At 37.9% G+C, this 21,703-nt stretch overlaps 2 protein-coding genes across 4 annotated transcripts in view; one reads left to right on the plus strand and one right to left on the minus strand.

The window, feature by feature from the left end:
* The first annotated feature begins 3,773 nt into the window (after positions 1 to 3,773).
* LOC129237287 (vacuolar protein sorting-associated protein 16B) lies at positions 3,774 to 6,785 on the plus strand. Its single transcript, XM_054871941.1, has one exon. It carries the CDS (start codon positions 4,016 to 4,018, stop codon positions 5,375 to 5,377), a length of 1,362 nt encoding a protein of 453 aa, XP_054727916.1. The 5' UTR covers positions 3,774 to 4,015; the 3' UTR covers positions 5,378 to 6,785.
* Positions 6,786 to 13,475: 6,690 nt separating this feature from the next.
* LOC129237413 (uncharacterized) overlaps positions 13,476 to 21,703 on the minus strand; it is a 17,475-nt gene continuing 9,247 nt past the window's right edge. Inside the window, exons 7-18 of one of the 3 annotated variants that reach the window (XM_054872169.1) lie at positions 21,659 to 21,703; positions 21,422 to 21,579; positions 21,222 to 21,355; positions 18,998 to 19,234; positions 18,806 to 18,938; positions 18,628 to 18,743; positions 18,390 to 18,559; positions 18,244 to 18,325; positions 16,133 to 16,402; positions 15,347 to 16,072; positions 15,032 to 15,268; positions 13,476 to 14,957 (exon numbers count right to left, since the gene is read on the minus strand). The exon at positions 21,659 to 21,703 is cut by the window's right edge and continues 507 nt beyond it. In XM_054872169.1, the coding sequence (XP_054728144.1) occupies positions 13,662 to 14,957; positions 15,032 to 15,268; positions 15,347 to 16,072; positions 16,133 to 16,402; positions 18,244 to 18,325; positions 18,390 to 18,559; positions 18,628 to 18,743; positions 18,806 to 18,938; positions 18,998 to 19,234; positions 21,222 to 21,355; positions 21,422 to 21,579; positions 21,659 to 21,703 (3,604 nt within the window). In that variant the 3' untranslated portion in view covers positions 13,476 to 13,661. Of the gene's footprint in view, positions 14,958 to 15,031; positions 15,269 to 15,346; positions 16,073 to 16,132; positions 16,403 to 18,243; positions 18,326 to 18,389; positions 18,560 to 18,627; positions 18,744 to 18,805; positions 18,939 to 18,997; positions 19,235 to 21,221; positions 21,580 to 21,658 lie in introns of all 3 variants that reach the window. The other 2 variants (XM_054872161.1, XM_054872152.1) reach the window with 2 other exon arrangements.

Genomic DNA, 21,703 nt, shown 5'->3' on the forward strand with positions numbered 1-21,703 from the left:
ATATGTGCACACGGCTCTAATGCCACGCTAATACATCGGAGCGAGAAAAGGTAATGTAAAGTTAGAATACGACAGATCGTATTGTGCGCGCTGTAGCAGTAAGCGTTGGCGACAGACGCTATATATACTCAGTTGATATACCAAGTGTATTATTTTTTTGTAAATTTTGACTATTTGTATTCTCTGCAAATGTGGGATCTTATTTAGATTTATATTCTTTCTCTCGGGTCTCTCCCTCTCTCTCTCATTCTCTCTCCGGTCTCTCCCTCTTTCTTTGTCTGCCTTGAAAGTTTCACTTCTGTTATGTGTACTACGCTACACGCACTTTTTTTTTGGTATGTTGGTACACTCTTGGACTTTGTGCATCCATTCATCACTATGGATGAGACTTAGGTATATCATCAAGATCCTAAGTCAAAAAACGAGCTAAAGAGTGGTGTGAACCTGGTTATTTCACTCCGAAACGTGTTCGTATCCAAAAATCGTCCTAGAAAATACGGGCATCAAGGAATTTCGTTTGTGAGTTATTTGCAAACTCGTCAAACAATGAATTTTGAATATTTTTGTAACCTTTTCGAGCAGCAGAAGGAAAAAACTCATATACAAAGACCCAGTTTCACAAGACCATTTTGACACTGGCTAAAATCCATGAATCGAACTTTGAACTGTTTAAGCATCCACTGTATTCACTAGATTTGGCCTCTAGTGACTTCTATCTATTTTCAGACCTAAAACAATTCATGCGTGGAAAGCGTTTTTCATCAAATGATTCGGGTTTCCTTGGAAACAAATGGTCTACTTTCGGAAAAAATGGGGCCCGCATCCACTCAGCGAGCGTTGGACTAGTGCGCAAACGTGCAAAGTCGTGAGATCCTTCTGGCCACGGGTAAGTCGGTGGCGCTTGAGGGAACTTCTTAGGCTAACAAAGCCAGACATTGTTCGCTGGGGGTCCATGCTGTGAGACTGTGAGATTGAAGTCTTTTGAAGTCTGCTGAAGCTGTATAGATAATGAGGTGGAATCACCGCAGCACCTTCATCCCAGCTATCCTACTCTCGTCGGGCTACGACATATGGGCTCTCACTTTTTTGCTACACTTGCGACTATTGCGGGTTTACATATCACACGCCTGGCGAAATTCATCAGTAGCTTGAAGCGGACAAATACGAACGTAGGAAGTCACTGTTGGTAGTCATCCTCTAAACCCAAGTTTACGTTTCCTATTTCCAACTGTTTTATTATTTTATTTTGCTATTATTTTCGTTTTGCTTGTACCAGCCCTTCAGTGTATTTATTCGATCCCGGGCTCTATCTATCTAAGTGTATTTTTAATTATTTTATATTATATTTTTGACGTGATAACGTCTTATAATTCGATTTAACAGGCTACACGTACGAAAAAATGTGTCGTTACCTTGCTCATTAGTGTTACCTTGCTCATTGCCGTTACCTTGAATGAACTGCAAGCGAAAGCGCGGAACGAACGACAAAGCAAACAAAGCAAACGAACGGCAACGTTCGACATCTTGTTCTCTCCTACTCAAGTTTTTTAATAATACCTGTTGTTTTAATGTTATTATTATTTTTTGACGTGATAACGTCTTATAATTCTATGTAGCCGGCTGCACGCACCAAAAAATGCGTCGTTATCTTGCTCATGCGTCGTTACCTTGCTTGAACAGTATGTTATGTTATGTTATGTTATGTTATGTTATGTTATGTCATGTTATGTTATGTTATGTTATGTTATGTTATGTTATGTTATGTTATGTTATGTTATGTTATGTTATGTTATGTTATGTTATGTTATGTTATGTTATGTTATGTTATGTTATGTTATGTTATGTTATGTTATGTTATGTTATGTTATGTTATGTTATGTTATGTTATGTTATGTTATGTTATGTTGTGTTATGTTATGTTATGTTATGTTATGTTATGTTATGTTATGTTATGTTATGTTATGTTATGTTATGTTATGTTATGTTATGTTATGTTATGTTATGTTATGTTATGTTATGTTATGTTATGTTATGTCATGTTATGTTATGTTATGTTATGTTATGTTATGTTATGTTATGTTATGTTATGTTATGTTATGTTATGTTATGTTATGTTATGTTATGTTATGTTATGTTATGTTATGTTATGTTATGTTATGTTATGTTATGTTATGTTATGTTATGTTATGTTATGTTATGTTATGTTATGTTATGTTATGTTATGTTATGTTATGTTATGTTATGTTATGTTATGTTATGTTATGTTATGTTATGTTATGTTATGTTATGTTATGTTATGTTATGTTATGTTATGTTATGTTATGTTATGTTATGTTATGTTATGTTATGTTATGTTATGTTATGTTATGTTATGTTATGTTATGTTATGTTATGTTATGTTATGTTATGTTATGTTATGTTATGTTATGTTATGTTATGTTATGTTATGTTACGTTACGTTATGTTATGTTATGTTATGTTATGTTATGTTATGTTATGTTATGTTATGTTATGTTATGTTATGTTATGTTATGTTATGTTATGTTATGTTGTATTATGTTATGTTAATGTTAACTCATTCTCTATATCCATACAAAATATCTACCAAACAAATAAAATTAAAATTTTCTTTTGAAAAATGCAACCATTCAATCAGTATTTTCTTATGACGTTATCACGTTAAACTATCGTCAGTAAACCGACTTTACAGACAACCTCTTTTTACGTAATTAAATAATATTCCTATTTAAGCTATGAGACTTGATTTATCTAGGAGCCAGCATGAACATCGGCCTTGAAATCCAGCGGAGCATCTCTCTTGCTACTTTGGACTAAGTAGGCAATTGAGTAGTAAAGTCCTCTCTCGACGAATAAATCTAACACTGTACAAGGCTCTCATTATGCCCGTTAATACCTATTATAAATAAAAATAAAGAAACTTCTAAAGAGAAGAACAAAAAAGACTGGATGCAAGCTAGACTGCACTAAATTTTCGAAATTTCATCAACTGTTTTAATATTTTGGAGCTGATGGGAAATTGCAATTTAAGATATTTTTTAAGTAAATAATTATTTCAAGAATATTTCAAATAAATTGGTTAATATGCTCTAAAGTTCTTTTGGCAACGTTCTGTACAATAACCAGAGAACGTAAATTATGAATTATAGTAGGAATTTCCGTTCTCTGCAATAACTAGGAGACTCACTTCTGTGAAACATTTTGAAGCAGAGAAAATAGTACCAGTATTGCAAATAAAGGGTTTTTCAATTGGCGCGGGTCGATTTTGGTGCCATGTGGCAACCATTTTGTTTTGGTGACATCTGTCAAATATTTTGTTTATTATTCAGTTGTTTCAGCCAAATCATCATGGCCAGTTACACGATTGAACAGCACGTTCAAATGATCAAACTTTATTATCAAAATGAGTGTTCATTAACGCAAACGTTGCGCGCATTGCGCCCATTTTTCGGTAGACGTGGTGGCCCTTCTAATTTCTTATGGCCCATATTGAAGCATATGGACCTAGACGACATGTGGTTCCAGCAGGACGGCACTACGTGCCACACAGCAAACCCATTTTATTCCATTTCAACATCTACCCGCTCTTATTGAAAAACCCTTTATAAAAGCCGATACGTCGATACATATCGAAAACCTACAATCGTATCGGTCTCTTTCGATGTATCGAATAGTTAACATCGAGGTTTCTGATGCATCGACGTGTTTTTGAAGAGGAAGAGAAAATAAACAACGGAAAAAGAAAAGAACATTTAATCAAAAGAACATTTTCAAGTTTACAGTTATTTTTTTCTTAAATTTGTTGTATTAATCATATTTTGTTTTATTTTTATTCGTTTTTGGAGAGCGGCGTAAGAATATGCCATGCGACTGTGACTTTATTTGCATTATTCCTTTTGCGGCAAAGTCATTTCTCTTCAGCAGTCGATTGGCCGTCAGAAAACAGCTGATCAAAAACAAATTCGTTTAAAGATAAAAGTCTGGGATAATATAGAATATGGACCAATTTGATAGTGAAAGCTATTGGAAATCTTCCTCCAGCAGAGGATTCAGTTTTGACGATGAAGATGATGCACGGAGCGTAACGGTGGCGGGCAGCAGTATGAATGTGACCAATATACTTAATGATTACGACACTATCTCGGAGGCGAGTTTCGACAACAGTGCCACCAGTAGCGCACTAAATTTATCTATAAAATCTGTAATCTCTGAAGAATCATTGAAGATGCTGTTGCAAGAACAAACACTAGACGACCGTATTGTGTCAAAAGGCGTTGCGCCAGAGGAAGAATTGCGTTTGCTACGCAGGCAAATACAAACTACATTTTACAATCCCTCCCCGGAAGCAACGGCAGCTAGACTTCTGCTTGGCAAGTGTGCACCGCTGGAAGTGTTCAAATCGTTGCACGAAAAAGAACAACTCTTGGATGCAGTATTGAAGTGCGGAGGTGGCGATGCCGTTATTGGCGTGCTTTTATTTCTCAAGAAGACACTAAATCGCTCAAACTTTTTTAAAATTCTCGAACAAAGACCACCGGCGTTACAATACTATGTTAGTTACTTGGAGGAATGTCAAGGCACGGAAGCTATTGAAGTGCTACAACATTTCGGCAAGCACCAGGAAGCATCGCTGTTACAATTCAAAGTAGCTATGGCTTGCAACGATTTGCAGCAACGCAAGCGAAAGTTACAACTGCTGATCGATGAGTACAGCGGTGACAGGGATGTGGTCAGCGTTTATTTGCAACAATTTCAGGCTGCACTAAAGTTGCTGGAGTTCGTAGAAAAAGAGCGTAATAGCCTCGACAACGCAGTGAATATGAATTCCACACCCATTGAAGTGTTGTATCAATGCTGTCGCAAGCACAACAACTGGAAAGATCAGGACATAACGCGCACCATATCACCATTTCGACTGAGTGCCGAACTACAAATCTCACCGGCCCAATTTGAGTGGACTACCTTGAATGAACGTGGAAATGCGCAGGCGTACGCTGATCTGGAAAGTGTGTTCGAGCGTGTACCAGCTTGGCTTCCCATGAAACAAAAGCAATTCCACATTAGTTTCGCATTAGAATTGGCCATATTGCGATTATACGCGCTGCAAGCTCCCACAAGCGTATTGTATATGTTTTTAAAGAAAATGAGCAACTCAGCGGAGAAATTGGAGCTGGCACAGCGTGTTAAGTGCGTACGTGCAGAAATTGATGCACTCGCGGCAATGAAGGATGTAAATCGCTTGACCCAACTAAAGAGTTCATTGCCACAGCGATCGGAAGAGCAGTTCTACTGCGAAAATGCACTGAAGGTGCTGCAAACAAAACGCTGGACTACGGATAATATTAAGCTGAAACTTTAGATGGGCAGCCATTTAAATTTAAGAATTATGCGTTGGCGAATATTTTCCGATTTTTTGATGTACATTAGATTAGATTAGACATTGTACATACATAGACACATACATGTGTGCTGCAAAATGCATAGATGCTTTCCATTTCAATTCAACCGGGCTATTCGGGTCATGTTCTTCGATTTCGATGAAACTTAAATATGTTGCTCTCTGGTCAAAATATGAGACACGTATTTTTTTGTTCGCCCGAAAAAAATTTTTTTCAAGAGTTATCGGCAATTTTGTTGTTCGGCTCAAACTCGATTTTTTTTAATTGTATAAGAAAAAAAATTTTTTAAACGCCCATAACTTAGTCAAATATGAACCGATTTTAATAATTTTGGGTTCAAAATGATCGTAATTACTTACACGAGCGACTTCATGTAGAAACAATTGCACAAAAGTAGTTGAAAATTTTTTATTTAGCAAAAAAGAAAAAAAATTGAAATTTTTTCGAAATTCAATATTTCAAAAAGTGTATTTTTGTTTTTTTTTATAACTTTTTCCAAATCAAGAGGACACCTCAAACTTCAATTAAGCTGAATGCCCAGTAGCTAAAATGAGTTGTTATTGAGTAATGAATTTTTGAGTAAAAAACCTGTATCGCACTTTTTGTTTTTTGCAAACTAAAAAATTTTCAACTACTTTTTTGCAATTGTTTCTACATGAAATCGCTCGTGTAAGTAATGACAATCATTTTGAACCCAAAATTATTAAAATCGGTTTATTTTTGACTAAGTTATTAGCATTTAAAAAAAAAATTCTTACATTATTAAAAAAAAATCGATTTTGAGCCGAAAAACAAAATTGCCGATAAAGCTTGAAAAAAATTTTTTTCGGGCGAACAAAAAAATACGGGTCTCATTATTTTGACCAGAGAGCAACATATTTAAGTTTCATCGAAATCGAAGAACATGACCCGAATAGCACGGTTGAATTGAAATGGAAAGCATCATAATGTTTAGTTAGTTTTTAGAATTTTTTTCAATTGAAAATAGTTGTTAGCTCCGGTCGTTTTTTAAGGGTGGAGCCTGGTTTATGAGGTCTAAAAATTGCATCTCTTTGCGATTTTTTTGTTAAAGGAAAAATTTAATTTAGCACTGCAAAGTTTTTTCTATCTTTTAATGAACATTTAAAAAGTATAACAAATTTTTGTACTGGTTAAAATAAGTTGAAAAAAATGTTTAACATAGAAATTAGTAGAGCGCTGCAACGCTGGAGTTTCCAACTGGCGTACAAGATACAGCTCGTAATTATTATCTAAAGCAAAAAAATTCAAATGGATTTCTAATTGTCATGATTTTTTATTCTAGATGAACTAAGAAAACTGAGAGAAATTCCAAAATTTCAACTTTTTGGAGGTTTTAAAGAAGAAAATGCCTTTCTATAAAAAAAATTCACTTCAACTTGGTATAAAAATCTTGAAAAATTTTTTTTATCTATTTTGTTAGTTCAAATAGAAGAGAATTTAATACTGAAGGGAACAAGCTATGATTCATTTCAAAAGGTTCATTAGTTTTTTTTTTCATTCATGTACGCCAGCTCAAAGAAATAAAAATGAAAAGTTGAGAAAAGAAGATAAAGTTTGTACTGTAGCTGTCTGGTCACAGCGTAACTACCTAACGCTCGCCTACCTTTGGCTTTGTATCTAAGGAAATATTGAGAATTAGGCTCTGTAACTTTGTGTGAATATTCTGAAATATATTAGGAATCGCTTAAAACGAAACAAAAAAAAAATCGATTTTTTTGACCTTATAAACCAGGCTCCCCCCTTAAGCTAAAGCAATAAATTTGATATTACGTATACATATATATACATATATATGTACATATATTTTAGAAATAAAATGTAGCTATGAACCTTTTTATGCCTGTATATAGCAATGCTTAGTTACTAATGGGACTTACGCGAATGCTGTGAGGTTCCAGAAACGCTACGGACAATATTGGAGAAGAAAAGAAAAAAAGTAAGGGCTATTGCATGGTCATTACCACAACAACGCTCCAACAATAGCAAATACCAGCAATTTCTCTGCAAAAGCGGTTAAGATGAAAAATCGGTGCAATCGATTGCCAAGCTTTGTTATCTATTCTAGGGCTGCGTCCGATCGTCTCAAATATTTGAGGGTACTCTTTTGCACTGGCCTGATGGAGAAAACGGAGTTAAGTATTTCATGTCCTCAATCTTATCTGGGGAAAGTAATTGTTGTTGTTGTAGCAGCTGAATTTTAATAATAATTGCCTACATTCGATTGAGAAATGTTGGTTTCCGACGTTATATATCTGCAGTTAGCTAACCGAAAACACATGAAGCGAAATTTAGTACCTTAAATGTACCAGAATTTGTCAATCCTCTTAGTACCGGTCCCTTAAGTGGCGGCCAACGCTTTGTTAAACTCGGCCAAAATCGCGTAAGCGGTTATCGCGCCAATTAAGAAGAAGAAGAAGTCTAAAAGAGATGGTGGAAGTAATACCTAACCGAAGACGACGACCACCGCACTGGTCGTTTCCACGGTAGTCGGTTTTACGTTACCGAAACGCCGACGAGATCCAGGACAAAACTGACAGAAAACTACTGGACCAGACAGTATTTAGGCAGTAAATAAACGGCATTCATCGGGGGACCGTCACCACCTTTTTAAGCTCCCGCCCTGTGAATCCCGTAATCGGAGACCAACCTCCACCTATTGCAGATGAAGAGCTCCAGCTTCCCCGTAAGACACGCATAACGTTGGCACAACTACGTTCTGGATGCTGTAGAAGGTTAAACTCCTACTTATCCAGAATTGACCCCGACATACCAAACATATGTCCGGCATGTGAAGATACTCCGCACGACACTAACCACCTCTTCACATGCCCCCTAAAACCTACTCAATTAACTCCCCTCTTCCTTCTAGACCCAACCTGTCGAAACAGCATGTTTCCTGGGCCTACATACCTTTAGATGAGCCAGACGAAGACGACCGATGATATACCCTACACTGACGGGGCTTGTATTACTGTTAAAACAACAACCACGACAGTCGATCCTACATAACCGGAACGACCTGGATTTACTCTATATCTGGCCAAGGACTCTCACTCCAGCAGCACTTCCAGTACTTGTACGAGAAATGTTTTTGCTGCTTCAACAGCAGCAATCAACGATGAGTTGAAGAGTGGTCCCACTGCTGAAACCTAGGAAACCCGCCAACCACGGGAAGTCTTACCGCCTGATGCCTCTCCTTTTTCCAGTAGTGAAAGCCCTTGAAGCCATCCCACTCTCGGTCTTCACAGACATCTGACCCCAATTACACATCAGTACGGCGTCCACAGCACTTAACACCTTAAACACGCATGCAAATCGCGGGCTTAACCAAAATCGCTCCTCCAAACGAACGGCCATTCGTCGGTAACATTTCGAGATCGAAATACCAAACAAAGGAAGACAAGGGCTCCCGCATGCTGTTGTACTTTCTCTCTTGATTTTTAGCTTCGATGTCGCGAAGCTTCCCCCGTAGCTGAATGGGTTGGTGCGTAACTACCATTCGGGAGCGCACAAGTTCGAATCTCTGTGCACAAAACACCAGATGATAGAAAAAGTTGTTTCTAATAGCTGTCGCTCTTCTACAGGGAATGGCAAGCCTCCGACTGTACTTCTGTACTGAAAAAGCTCCTCATAAAAAATTATTTTTCGTTCGGAGTCGGCTTAAAACAGTAGGTTCTCCATTTGTTGAACAACATCAAGATGCACACTACAAATATGTTTATGGGATGTTTTTGAATGCCAGTGTCAGACCGGCTCCCTCAGTTGATATTTATTTGCACTGCTTTGATCTTCGCTGACGAATGTCAAGGTAGTTGTGGGACAGCAGAGAAATGTCATCTATGTACAGGGTTGGCCATATTAAACTGACCCATTGAGTAACCCTATAACTTTTTACTGTAATTTGAAATCTAAGGTTTACGTCAACAAGCCAAAGACACTAGGCGCACTTAAGGCCAATATCCGACGGGAAATAGCCGCCATATCGGCCGAGACGCTGGCCAAAACTATGGAAAACGCCGAAAAACGGGCACATTACGCTATACGAGCTAAGGGCGACCACTTGCGCGATATCATATTCAAAAAGTGATGTAAACGAATCTCCTTGAACTAAATTAAATGTTTTTCACAATGAAACACCAAAAAATGTTTCTTTTTCCATATTTTTTTAATAATCACATGGGTCAGTTGAATATGGCCAACCCTGTACATAGTTGAGATCTGCCAGGCGGCCTTAGAGACGCCAGGTAATGCCACTTGCAGCAGACGAGGCGTTCTTCATGATGACGTCCAACACGATGTTAAAGAGCAGAGGCGAGAGAACACAGTCTTACAACTGCTAATACTTAAGATTTATTTCCCAGAAGTTTTTCACGCATTGCCCGAAAACTTGCGTCCGAGTAAAGTACTTAAATGTGTTTAATCATTTTCAAACGGCCCCGTTTGCATTTGGGAGCGTTACGAATAGCGCCGTGGTGAATAGTGTCAAACTCTTTTTGAAAGTCTATGAAGACAATGGTGAAAAGATTTTTAAAGGTGTACTATCTAGCAGACCGTTATAAGGCTCTGAGCGAATTTTACAGATATGCCGACGTCATTCCCTTTGAGTTTCACAAAATTTAGCTTTAGCTTAATTTGTGGGGGAACTTTGGATTCTACGTCACAAAATTTAGCTTTAGGTTCGTGAAACACAAAAATAATGTAGAATCCAAAGTTCCCCTAAAACTTTTTTTTTAGCGACCTTCGGATTCTACGTAATTCTTTTTGTTTCACGAACCGAACAAACCTTCTCTTACTGCTACAACAACAACCACAACAACAAACCTGGCATGGAGACAAGGTAAAGTGGACTCCTCCACTCAACTGTCTGTTCAACAATAAGTAGATATGGTCGGTGTATGAAAGGTTACTTCTGAATGCAGCCTGCTTTTAGGGGCATCCACAACGGGCAATTGTACGAGCCTACGGATGAGGGTATAAGATTTCCCCTCTTGCAAAAGCTTAATATTATACAATTTCGGTTGTGTGTGTTTGCAAAACAACTTTCAACGTAATCGAGTACAATACTTATTATATTAGTTTATTATGAAATTCATTTTTATGTATGTTTATTTATTTATTTATTTAGGAAAAACGTTGTTTATATTTTATACAGTAATTTATATATTTACGATGTCGACTGGGTTACTACCACAAGCGCATGCTTGTTGTTTATATGTGTGTGTATGTATGTATAGCAGTTATATAACCAAAAGATCACAAGCTTACAATGTACAAAAAGTTGTATATATTTATGTGTGTGTGTGTGTGTCTGTGTGTGTTTTTGTTATTGATCACTGCAATCTTGCACAGTACCAATGGTTTTATTATTGTTTAATATTCAATTGAAAAAATGCATTTATTTACTTAAATTATGGATTCAGTAAAAAATGTAAAGCGGTTGCATTTTGCAAAATATGAGAAAAACAAATCATTTACCTATTCATAAGTGAAAAAGCTCACTAAAGCAATGCATTTTTTCTATATTTTTTTTTTATCTTTTAGTTTTTTAATCTTAATTTTTTTTCTTTTATTCTTTTAATCGTATATTTTTTTTATTTATAGTTTATATTTCTTTTAGTTAATTTTAATTTCAATTGTGCCAAGCGCACAAAGCATAAAGCACGGATTGCTTATGAAAGAGAACTTAAAGCTATTACACTTTCAATAATTATTTTTTTAAGGAGGCATTTCTCGAATTTTTATTTAAGTTTCGCTATTGGTAAGTAACTATATATTGAACTATGTGCTTCAAAAAGTAATTGGTTAATTAACTATTCTGGGATTTCGACTGAAATCGCTGTTTGTGTGCTATAATTGGAATTTAATTTGGGAAACTTAAAACTTAAATTTAGAAATTTAATTTTGAGACATTAAAATTTAAGTTTAGGAAATTAATTTTTAAAAATTAAAATTTAAGTTTAAAAAATTAATTTTGAAAAATTAAAATTTAGAAAATTAATTTTGAAACATTAAAATTTAGAAAATTAATTTCAAAAAATTAAAATCAAAGTTTCAAAAAATAGTTTTGAAAAATTTAAATCTAAATTTAGAAAATTAATTTTGAAACATTAAAATTTAGAAAATTAATTTCAAAAAATTAAAATTAAAGTTTAAAAAAATAGTTTTGAAAAATTTAAATCTAAATTTAGAAAATTAATTTTCAAACACTAAAATCAAAATTAAAAAAAATAATTTTGAAAAATTAAAATTTCCATTTAGAAAACTAATTTTGAAACATAAAAATTAAAATTTAGAACATAAATTTTGAAACATTAAAATTAAAATTTAGAAAATTAATTTTGCCAAATTAAAATTTAGAAAATAAATTTAAAAAAGCTAAAATTAAAATTTAGAAAATTAATTTTGAAAAATTAAAATTAAAGTTTAGAAAATTAATTTTGAAACAAAAAATTAAAATTTAATTAGAAAATTAATTTTCAAACAAAAAATTAAAATTTAGAAAATTAAATTTGAAAAATTAAAATTGAAGTTTAGAAAATTAATTTTGAAACATTAAAATTTAGAAAATTAATTAAAAAAAAAAAATAAAATTTAAATTTAGAAAATTAATTAAAAAAAAAATAAAATTTAAATTAAGAAAATAAATTTTGAAAAAATTATTTTTAGAAAATAAATTTTGAAACATTAAAATTTTGAAAAATTTAAAAAGTAAATTTCGAAACTTTGAAAATTAATTTGGAAAAATTAAAATTTTTATTTAGAAAACTAATTTTGAAACATAAAAATTAAAATTTAGAACATAAATTTTGAAACATTAAAATTAAAATTTAAAAAATTAGTTTTGCAAAATTAAAATTTAGAAAATAAATTTAAAAAAGCTAAAATTAAAATTTAGAAAATTAATTTTGAAAAATTAAAATTAAAGTTTAGAAAATTAATTTTTAAACAAAAAATTAAAATTTAGAAAATTAATTTTCAAACAAAAAATTAAAATTTAGAAAATTAATTAAAAAAAAAAATAAAACTTAAATTTAGAAAATAAAATTTGAAAAAATTATTTTTAGAAAATAAATTTCGAAACATTAAAATTTTGAAAAATTGTAAAAGTAAATTTCGAGACTTTGAAAATTAATTGGGAAAAATTAAAATTTCCATTTAGCAAACTAATTTTGAAAATTAAATTCTACACAAAGTTTGGCGGTGTAGCAAAGCGTAACCAAAAATATTTTTCTAGGACTTAAAAATCGCTTCGGTTCCACTGGGTACATTTTGCTGATGGTCGTTACAGCGCACCAAGTCGGCAGGGTTTCATTACGAACAAGGACTTGCACGATTTTATAACTAAAAATCTTCTTAAAATATCATAACCTCAAATTCAAGATAATAATAGGCCAGTGAAGAAATTGGCACGCCTATAGAAAATAAAATATTATTAAATAAGAAAGAGGAATATAAGGAAAAACAAATAGTAAAAATACAATACTGGAAAAAATTCTGGATTTTAAGAAAGGTGCAGGTCTTCCAGGTTGAAGCTCCGAGTGCTTCCTTTTCTATTCCTTCAGCATCACAGCTCTGGGTGAACCATTGTTTCCGTTATAATTCCCCTCCACGTCATTCGGTCATCAGCTTTTCGTTTGGTATCAGATGTGCCCATAGCTCCAAAGTCGCCTTCAATGGCATCTCTCCATCGTTTTCTCGGCCGGCCGCTTCTTCTGTCGCCTTGCGGATTTGTTTCGAAGATCTCTTTTATACCTTTATCGTTGCTCATTCGTAGGATGTGGCCGTTTATTCCTTCACTTTACACTAATTGGTCACAAAGATTTGTTGTTGCTGTTGTTGTAATCGCTAAAAGCGATTTCCATAAAATTTGCCGAATACTGCTGAAATAACCCCTGGCCGGGTGTCGTGTCGTTCCTGTAATATAGACGTGGCTGGCGTGGGCATATATCCAGGTTCTCTACTGATTCCAGCCAAATGCAAAGGCAATAATAAACACAAACACAAACGCAAAAGCAAACATAAAAACAACTCGTAATATATGAGGTATAAATGACTATATATGTATATGTATATTACATTTTCTCGTTAACACAAATATATATAAGTTAGATGTAAATTTAAATACAATAAAAAACGCCAAATGAACTAAAAAAAAACAACTCATATCACGAATCAATTAATAAATTAAAAACAAGTTAAACTAATGGTGCTAAGCACCAGCAACTAATTGTTGCAGTGCTGCATCAGCCTCTGGCAAACGATCGTTTTGAACTTAACGCTTAGGCTATCGAATATCACATCCGTATCCCGTAGCTTGTGTTGCGCCTCTTCAGCATCATTTTGATTTTGATTTAGCTGCGCCTCCTCGTGGGCAAAATAGCTTTTGAATTTCTCATTGAAACTCTGCTCTAGCATGGTGTTGTTGTTGTTGAAGAACAATACATACGACAATTCGAGCAAATAGTAATCGAGATCGCCCATAAAGAAACGTTCACATTCGAGCATATCGAATTTTTGCGCCAAGAAGTGTTTCATCAAATAGTAAATTAAGTACTTCACATCCTGACGGCGCATCGGCACCGATCCGGTATCCTTCGAGAAGTATGCGAAAATCTTCAGCGCTTTACTGGCGCTATTGCAGTTTTGCAAACACAACACGAACGCATCCACAAATTTGAAATTCAACATAAGCGTCCGTATGCGATACTCCAGACGATCTTTCGAGAAGTCACACACTTTGTCGGGATTGTATAGGCCGTGGAACACGTACAGGCAATAGTGTATGTACTGGCGCAGCTGTTGCAAATTTACATCCTCCTCCTCCTCCTCCAAAGTCACCTCACCCTCGACAGGCGCATTCGATGTGAGCGTGCTCTGTGAGCCTGCTTCGTGTGGGGTGTGGTCGCCTTTCGCTTCCAACTTTGTTGCTAGCACCAGTGGACATTCTTCCGCATTCTGCTGGCCCAGCAATGCCCCACTGGCATCCGAGTTGTCTGTGACGGGTAAACGCACGTAGCTCTGCTCATCGGGGGTTATATCGTCAACAGCGGCACTGTGTTGCGCATCGTCCGCCGGTACAGTTGCAGCTGCTGGCACCACGGCCGCTGCGCCCGATGAAGGCAGCAACGAAAAATTCAATGAACAGCCATCGTTCGCTTCATTGTTACTTAAATTCTCTAAGCTTGAGATCAAATCGTCGGAGTCTTGACCGGTGGCCACATTCTCACTACTGTCCGCTTGTGTTGTAGACTTGTATTGATTCGAGGGTGACGGACGTTCGAAGTGCGCCGCGTCATCGAAACTTATGCCGGCCTCTTGCATAAACTGAGGCTGATACTTGGGTATGCTTTTCAAATAACGCACAGGCTCTGATTCCAAGCGTATGCGTGGGCGTGGCAAATTTATTTCGACGGGCACGTCAACACACTGACTTTCGAGACGCATCAGTCGCTTCGTGGTGGGCAAACAGATGACACGCTGCTTCATCTTATCAATGGCCGGACCAAGATCACGACCGCACTGTTGAGGAAAAAGAAGATTAGATTAGTATATATACAAAATAGTAGTGAAGCGAAAGCACTATTTACGGTTACCTGTCCGTTTGAATTGCCACCGAACGCCTTGACCATATACTCGGTGGTCATGACAAGCGTAAAGTCTGCGCCGCAATCGACGTACATCGGATGATCCACACAGTCCACGGGCGATGGTTTGCTGACGGCGCGACGCTCCTTATCTCCTGTGCCCAGCTGATGCTCCAAATTCTTGCCCCAAGTGTACAGGGTACAAGTGGATGAGATCAAGGCAAAGTGGAAGAGCCCGCTTGAAATCTGGGAAGCATAATTGACAATCGCAAAATGAATAGCACTCACATAAGGTAAAAAATATGACTAAAAATCAACGCTCACTTGTAGTATTTGACCAGCCACCTCGGTTGTGTCCACCAAATGCGGCGTCATATGCTCGGATGGATCGACCTCAGCAACCGTCGCCGTTGCTGTCGTCACGGCTGACTGTTGTTGGGTGTCTTCTGCTTTTGCTGCAACCTCATCTGGCTCTTGCGCCAAGGGCTTTGAAGATTTGAGTGGTTGTGCCACCATGGGTTTAATTTTTTCGACCAACTCCTCAACCACATCGCCCACCAACTGTATTGTGATTTCACCTGCCGCAGCAGTAGTTTCTTCAACTATAATTTCTTTCATATCTGCCTCCTTCAGTTCGTCAACCTCCTCTTGCTCAACACTTGGTGCCAAGACTTCGACCAGCTCTGGCTCTTTGGTTGCAATCGCTGCATCTACGCTGGACACCGCCGCAGTGGTTTCGTTAGTCGTCTCAGCCTGAGCAGTAGGTGGTACCGTTTTGTCCACAACATCCGCAAGTATGCTGGTGGCAATTTCAGTGGCAATCGACTCGGGTGCCTCCGCATAAGCGCTTTTGGACGTGGACGTGGCAATAGAAGGCGCGCTTGTAGTATCACTGGTCAATGTAGCTTCGAAACGTTTACTTATTTCACGTCGTTGATGTTCCTCCATTTTCTGCTTAGCATTCGCACGACGCTTTATCTGATTGGCTAGGCGTAGTGCTTGTGGCGACGAGCCCCACGTATACATGCGTCCATTCTCATCGACAGCTAACTGTGGTTAACGATTAGTTGAGTTACACTTGGAAGGTAAAGAAGGAAGTGGAGTACTTACGTTAGAAAAAAATTTGGTATGTATCAGTCTTATTCTTTCGGCGCACACGAACAGCTTTAAAGGCACCAAACTCTTTACTTGACTAGTGCAATTCATTTCATCGTCGGCAGAAATGTTGATCGGTCCTTCTTGGCTCGCGGAACCCGTACCAATCCCCAACTGGCCAAAATGATTGGAACCAAACACAAACAAATCGGTGGCATTCGCGTTGTTCGGTGTCTGACAAAGAACTAAACTGTGCGCGTGCCCCAAAGATACTTGGAGTATTTTCTAAAGCAAATTATATAAATTTTTTTAAAAAGTTTTATATAGATTTTGGCCGTGAAATTGTAAATATTATTTTCAATAAGTTGAACGCAATTCCTGAATTCAAATAAAACACACAATTTTTTATTGTTTTACTTATTTCAGACTGAAGGCGAAATACCGACCGATCAAATAAATAAAACAGTGTTGTTGTTGGTGTAGTAGCAGTTCAGTTGTTGTTGTAGCAGCATAAACATTCCCCATACTTCTATACGGGGAATGCTGCTGGAGTTACAATCATTGACCGGATATAAATCCGGGGCGTTTTGGTAACGTAGAACCGACTGTCGTGGAAACTGTAGCAGTTCAGTAGGCCCTGTTAGTTACCAGTCGTCTTCGTCTAGCTCATCTAACGGTAGGCCCAGGAAACTTGCTGTTTCGACAAGTTGGATCCAGAGGGAGAGTGGTGTTAGATGAGTGGGTTTGGTGGGGCATGTGAAAAGGTGGTTAGTATCGTGCGGGGTGCATTTACATATTGAACATATGTTTGGTATTTCGGGGTGAATTCTGGATAGGTAGGAGCTTAACCTGCTACAGTATCCAGAAGGTAATTGTGCCAAAGTTACGCAGCCTCTCGGCGTAGCTGGAGCTGGTGGTGGTTGGACTTCGATTACGGCATTCGGCGGTCGGGAGCTTAAGAAGGTGGTGTCTCCCGATGAATGTCCTTACTTGTCTGTCTAAACATTGCCCGGCCCAGTAGTTGTCGGTTAATTTTGTTCTGGATTTCGTCGTACCTTACCGATGTTCATCGTCTACTTCAATTAACGGTAGACCTAGGGCAAGTGCTGTTTAGACAGGTTGGCGCCGGAGGGAGAGGGGTGTTAGGTGAGTGGGTTTAAGTGAACATGGGAATAGGTGATTAGATTAGATTATCTACGACCTCATGCTCCTTTGCGTCTTCTACTCATCACAGTACTTCTTTCAGCCCCAGTTCTCAGTTATTAAACTCAGGATAGAGCTGGATTGGATTGAGCGTGTGTGTTTTTCTACTGGCTGCAGTTTGCCAAGATGCCTCAACCTTCTCCACGTTATAGAGCTGCATTCAAGGAAAAGGTGCATTGGAGTCTCCAGGGATTGGTCGCAGAAACGGCAGGAGTCAATAGACCATATCCCGATCATGTGCAGATGATTACGCAGTCCGCAGTGGCTTGTGGAAATATCCGTGAGCATTTTCAGTTTATTCTTGGGGAGGATTATGAGTATTTTAAACCTCTTTTGGTTGTACCCTCCCAGTAAGGATCTCGCCTGGCGTAGCCCCATAGTTTGGTGACAGTTAATCTCCATTTACCCTAGCTCTTCACTCCTAAGCTTCTTTTTGATGGTATGTGGTCCCATAGCAAGGAAGGGCTTGGGTTCTATTAATGGCGAGGCTGCAGCCTCTTTTACCAATGCCTTCGCTATTTCGTTCTGAGTTATACCCCTTTTTTTTTGGGGGGGGGGGGGGCAAAATTAGATGGATGCAATTGTGCATTCATAGTAGATTTAGTTTCTCGATACACTCAAAGACCAGTGAGGACTTAATCTCACAGGATGACTACCATTCAGAATAGCAATTCTCGTATTTCGGAAATTTCTGTCTAAGTTTACCTCTGCACATAGATAGATGGCATACAACTCCGCCTGAAGGATACTTGGAAAACTAACTACCCATCGGCACAGGTGTTCAGCATTGTGCGGTATACCTTCCCCCAGTAAACTGCCCCCGTCTAGTGCGCTGAACCTCAACAAAACAGTGTAAAATTGGGTGTTTTACTTAAATTTCAGCCTTCAATTTTTGAAGTAACAAATATTTTCCAAAGCCTTACCTTTGATTTGAAGAAAGCAACTACTTTCGGTTCCGGCACACTCTCACAATTTCCATGACCCAGTTGACCATAAATGCCCCAGCTACAGTGAAAAATTTATACATTTTAATGCTTGCCAACACAACGAATTACTTTTTCTCACTTACCCCCAGGTATAGAGCAGTCCATCGGCCACAGCAGCATTATGATATTGCCCCGCTTCTATGATTGTTATATTTTTGCCATCGAAAGCACGCACCAGCACTGGCTGCAATGACACTTGCATGTCGCGTCCAATGCCCAATTGCAGCAGATTATTGTTGCCAAAGGTATACAACTACAAAACAGTGATAAATAAATTATAAATAAAATAGCGCAGAGTTGTGCGGGAAAAGCTGAACGCACCCCATTGTTCGTTAATACTAAAGTATGTTGTCGTCCGCATTTCACAGTATGAACTTCCAAGTTCAGTTGTGACAGCAAATCCAAACTTTTGACAGCGTGCGCTGGCTCTGGCGGATCTGAAAGCGAGCAAAATGTTTTCTTAGTGAAACGAAGAGTATTATTTGAATTTTTTGCATACCGGAAGACTTGCTAACGCTATAATTACAAGGCACTCCATTCGAACCCCAAAAATAGGCAATGCCATCCACAACACAAGCGCAGTGTGCACAACCAGCGGAAATTGGTTTGAAGCGTGACGTTTCGATTGCAAACTACGAAAAAAAAAATAAAGCGTAAAAAATGTGATAGGCCCTCATGGTGGAATACCTACTTGATTGTCCTCGTAGGTTATACGAAATGTAGATAAAGCGTTTGTTATGTGCTCGCTCTTCGAACGTTGAGATTCCATATGAATGAGTACGGCTAAATACGTCTCGATGAGATTTTTACAAAAATCAAATAAAAATGTTTTATTGTCATTTATGTTGAGCTCTAGGTGACCGGAGGATATGTGCGAAACAATTGGACGAAGCACAGCTGAGAAGGGATTTAGTTGGTGTTCCAAACGCTATAGCAGGGAGGAAAAATAAAGAAAAACAAAAACACTAAAATATTTCACCAAACCAATTTCTATGCAGGAAAACCTTTCAAAGCAGTCTTGACAGGTGATTGTCAGCTAATCTGCTATATGTGAACGAGTCAAAAAATGTTCGTGGATTTATGCTAATCACTGAATATGTGAATATAATTTAATATTCATATATATATCAGGTGTTGTTTTAGATGCACGAGAACTATCTAAAAAAAAAAAAAAGAAAATCCGTTCGCGAAGTTCATCGAGCACTGGCGGCATAATCGGTTTTTATTTCTTTCGAAATAAGGACTTGTCGGTACGGTGAATGGCGAGCGCTATCGAGCCATGCTGACTGCATTTTTTGTTTCCAAAAACCAATAAACTAAACATCGACGACATTTGGTTCCCACAAGACGGCGCAGATTAGATTTAGATTTATTGGAGGTTTGCACTTCGACCTCACGGCCTTTTGTGCCTTATACTCATCACAGTACACTATCGAGAGGCTTTCCCCTTATTAAAAATATAGAGCTGGATTGGACTGGGCGTATGTGCCTTCCTTTCGGTTGTAAATGACCGAGATGGCTCAACCTTCTCCACATCATAGCGCTGCATTCAAGGAGAAGGTGTATTGCAGTTTCCTGGGATCGGTCACAGAAACGACAAGAGTCAGTGGACCATATCACGATCATGAGCATTCTGGAGATCTGTGAGAATACCCGTGAGCGTCTTTGGCGAGAGTTATGAGATTTTTAAACCTTTTTTGGTTGTACCCACCCAGTAAGAATTTTACCTGATGTAGCCCCATAGTTTGGTGCCAGCTAACCTCCGCTTGCCCTAGCTCTTCACTCCTTAGCTTCTTTTTGATCGTATGTTGTTCCATATTAAGAAAGGGTTCGGGTCCTATCAATGGCGAGGCCGCAGCCTCTCTTGCCAATGCGTCAGGTACTTCGTTCCCAGTTATACCCCTGTGTCCTGGACCCAGATTCAATTTCTCGATACACACAAGGACCAATGAGGTCAAGATACAGCGCGCTTAACAATTGATTCATTGCAATATTCAAGCCACCATTGATGCCATTCAAGGCGGAGATGTTATATGGTATAAAGATCCTCTAACTCCTAGACGTCAATGATTCGTTAGCTTATTGCGTTTTAGGTAAGTTTTTTTTCCTCTCGGGAGCATAAGGCCTCGACAAGACTCTTCCAGCGTACACGGTTCTGTGCTGTTGTTTTCGCACCGTCACATGGGATGTCGGCATCTGCTAGTTCGCGCAGCATCGACCTTCTCCAAGTGTTTTGGTCGACTGCGACCTCTGCTCCCTTGCGGGTTTCAGTCCGGCGCCATTCTCGTGATGCTATCTGGTGGTTTTCTAAATGTATGCGTTTGATTTGGATGGATTCCTCGTTCGTTAATCTCCACAGTGCGTCATTGTTGTTTGTGTTGTTGTAGCAGCATAAACATTCCCCATTCTTATATCCGGGGAATGCTGCTGGAGTGACAGTCCTTGGCCGGATATAAATCCGGGTCGTTTCAGTAACGTAGAACCGACTGTCGTGGAAACGGTGCGTCATTACTGATGGTGTTTGGCCAGAATATTCTGCAGATGAAGCGGAGGAGAAGGTTTGTAGACTCTTTGTGATGTTAGAGACCAGCCATGTTTCGCTTCCGTACAATACGGACTTCACGCTCGAGCCGAATATTCGTAGTTTAGTGCGCCTGGAGATTGGCAAAATCCCCCATACTGTGCCCATTCGCCCGAATGTCAAGCCTTCCACACCAACTCCAGTTCGCAGACATAAGTATGTCGGATATCATATTCAAAAAATAAATGCCGTAAAATTATCTACCAGATTATAAGGTAAAAAATGCATTCCAACAACATTTCTGTATCGTCTGTTTCGCATTATCATTTTAAGTTCTCAAGCTTTAAAAAAACACCCGATATGTGCAATGCATTGTACACAATTTAACACCCACCTTAAGTACACAATGTCTGATGTTCGGTAGTTTCTCTTGTATGAAGCCAAAAAAGTCCACGGACACTTGCGGCAAATAGGTGATCGTTTCCGCAAACATTGGCTCGCTCAAATTATATAAACACACATTCATCTCTGTGTACCAGCCTAATGTAAAACAGTTATTGTTCCTTTCTTGCAAACAGTCTTTACGATATTTACCGAATTCTTGCCCAACAACGCTGGTCAGCGCCAAAAATGTGTCTATGCAAACGCCCCGCATCTTTGCCAATATCAGCGCAGAAGAGAAGAGCCCACTTTGGCACAAAACTATGCTTGTCATGTTTGTGTGGTATTTCGTATTGGTAACCAGAAAATTCCTGTGTTAAAAACAAAATATAAAAATGTATTTCTTTACAACACAACATCTACGCATTGAACCAGTCGTCTACTACTCACCACAGCGGCAAATAATTCTTATCATTCACGGCACGCTCCGCCAAT

The sequence above is a fragment of the Anastrepha obliqua genome, chromosome 1, assembly GCF_027943255.1.
Source record: "Anastrepha obliqua isolate idAnaObli1 chromosome 1, idAnaObli1_1.0, whole genome shotgun sequence".
NCBI classification, from domain to species: domain Eukaryota; kingdom Metazoa; phylum Arthropoda; class Insecta; order Diptera; family Tephritidae; genus Anastrepha; species Anastrepha obliqua.

What these genes read in the sequence shown, in the direction of transcription:
- LOC129237287 (XM_054871941.1), top strand. Translation starts at nt 4,016, where the DNA reads ATGGACCAATTTGATAGTGAAAGCTATTGGAAATCTTCCTCCAGCAGA.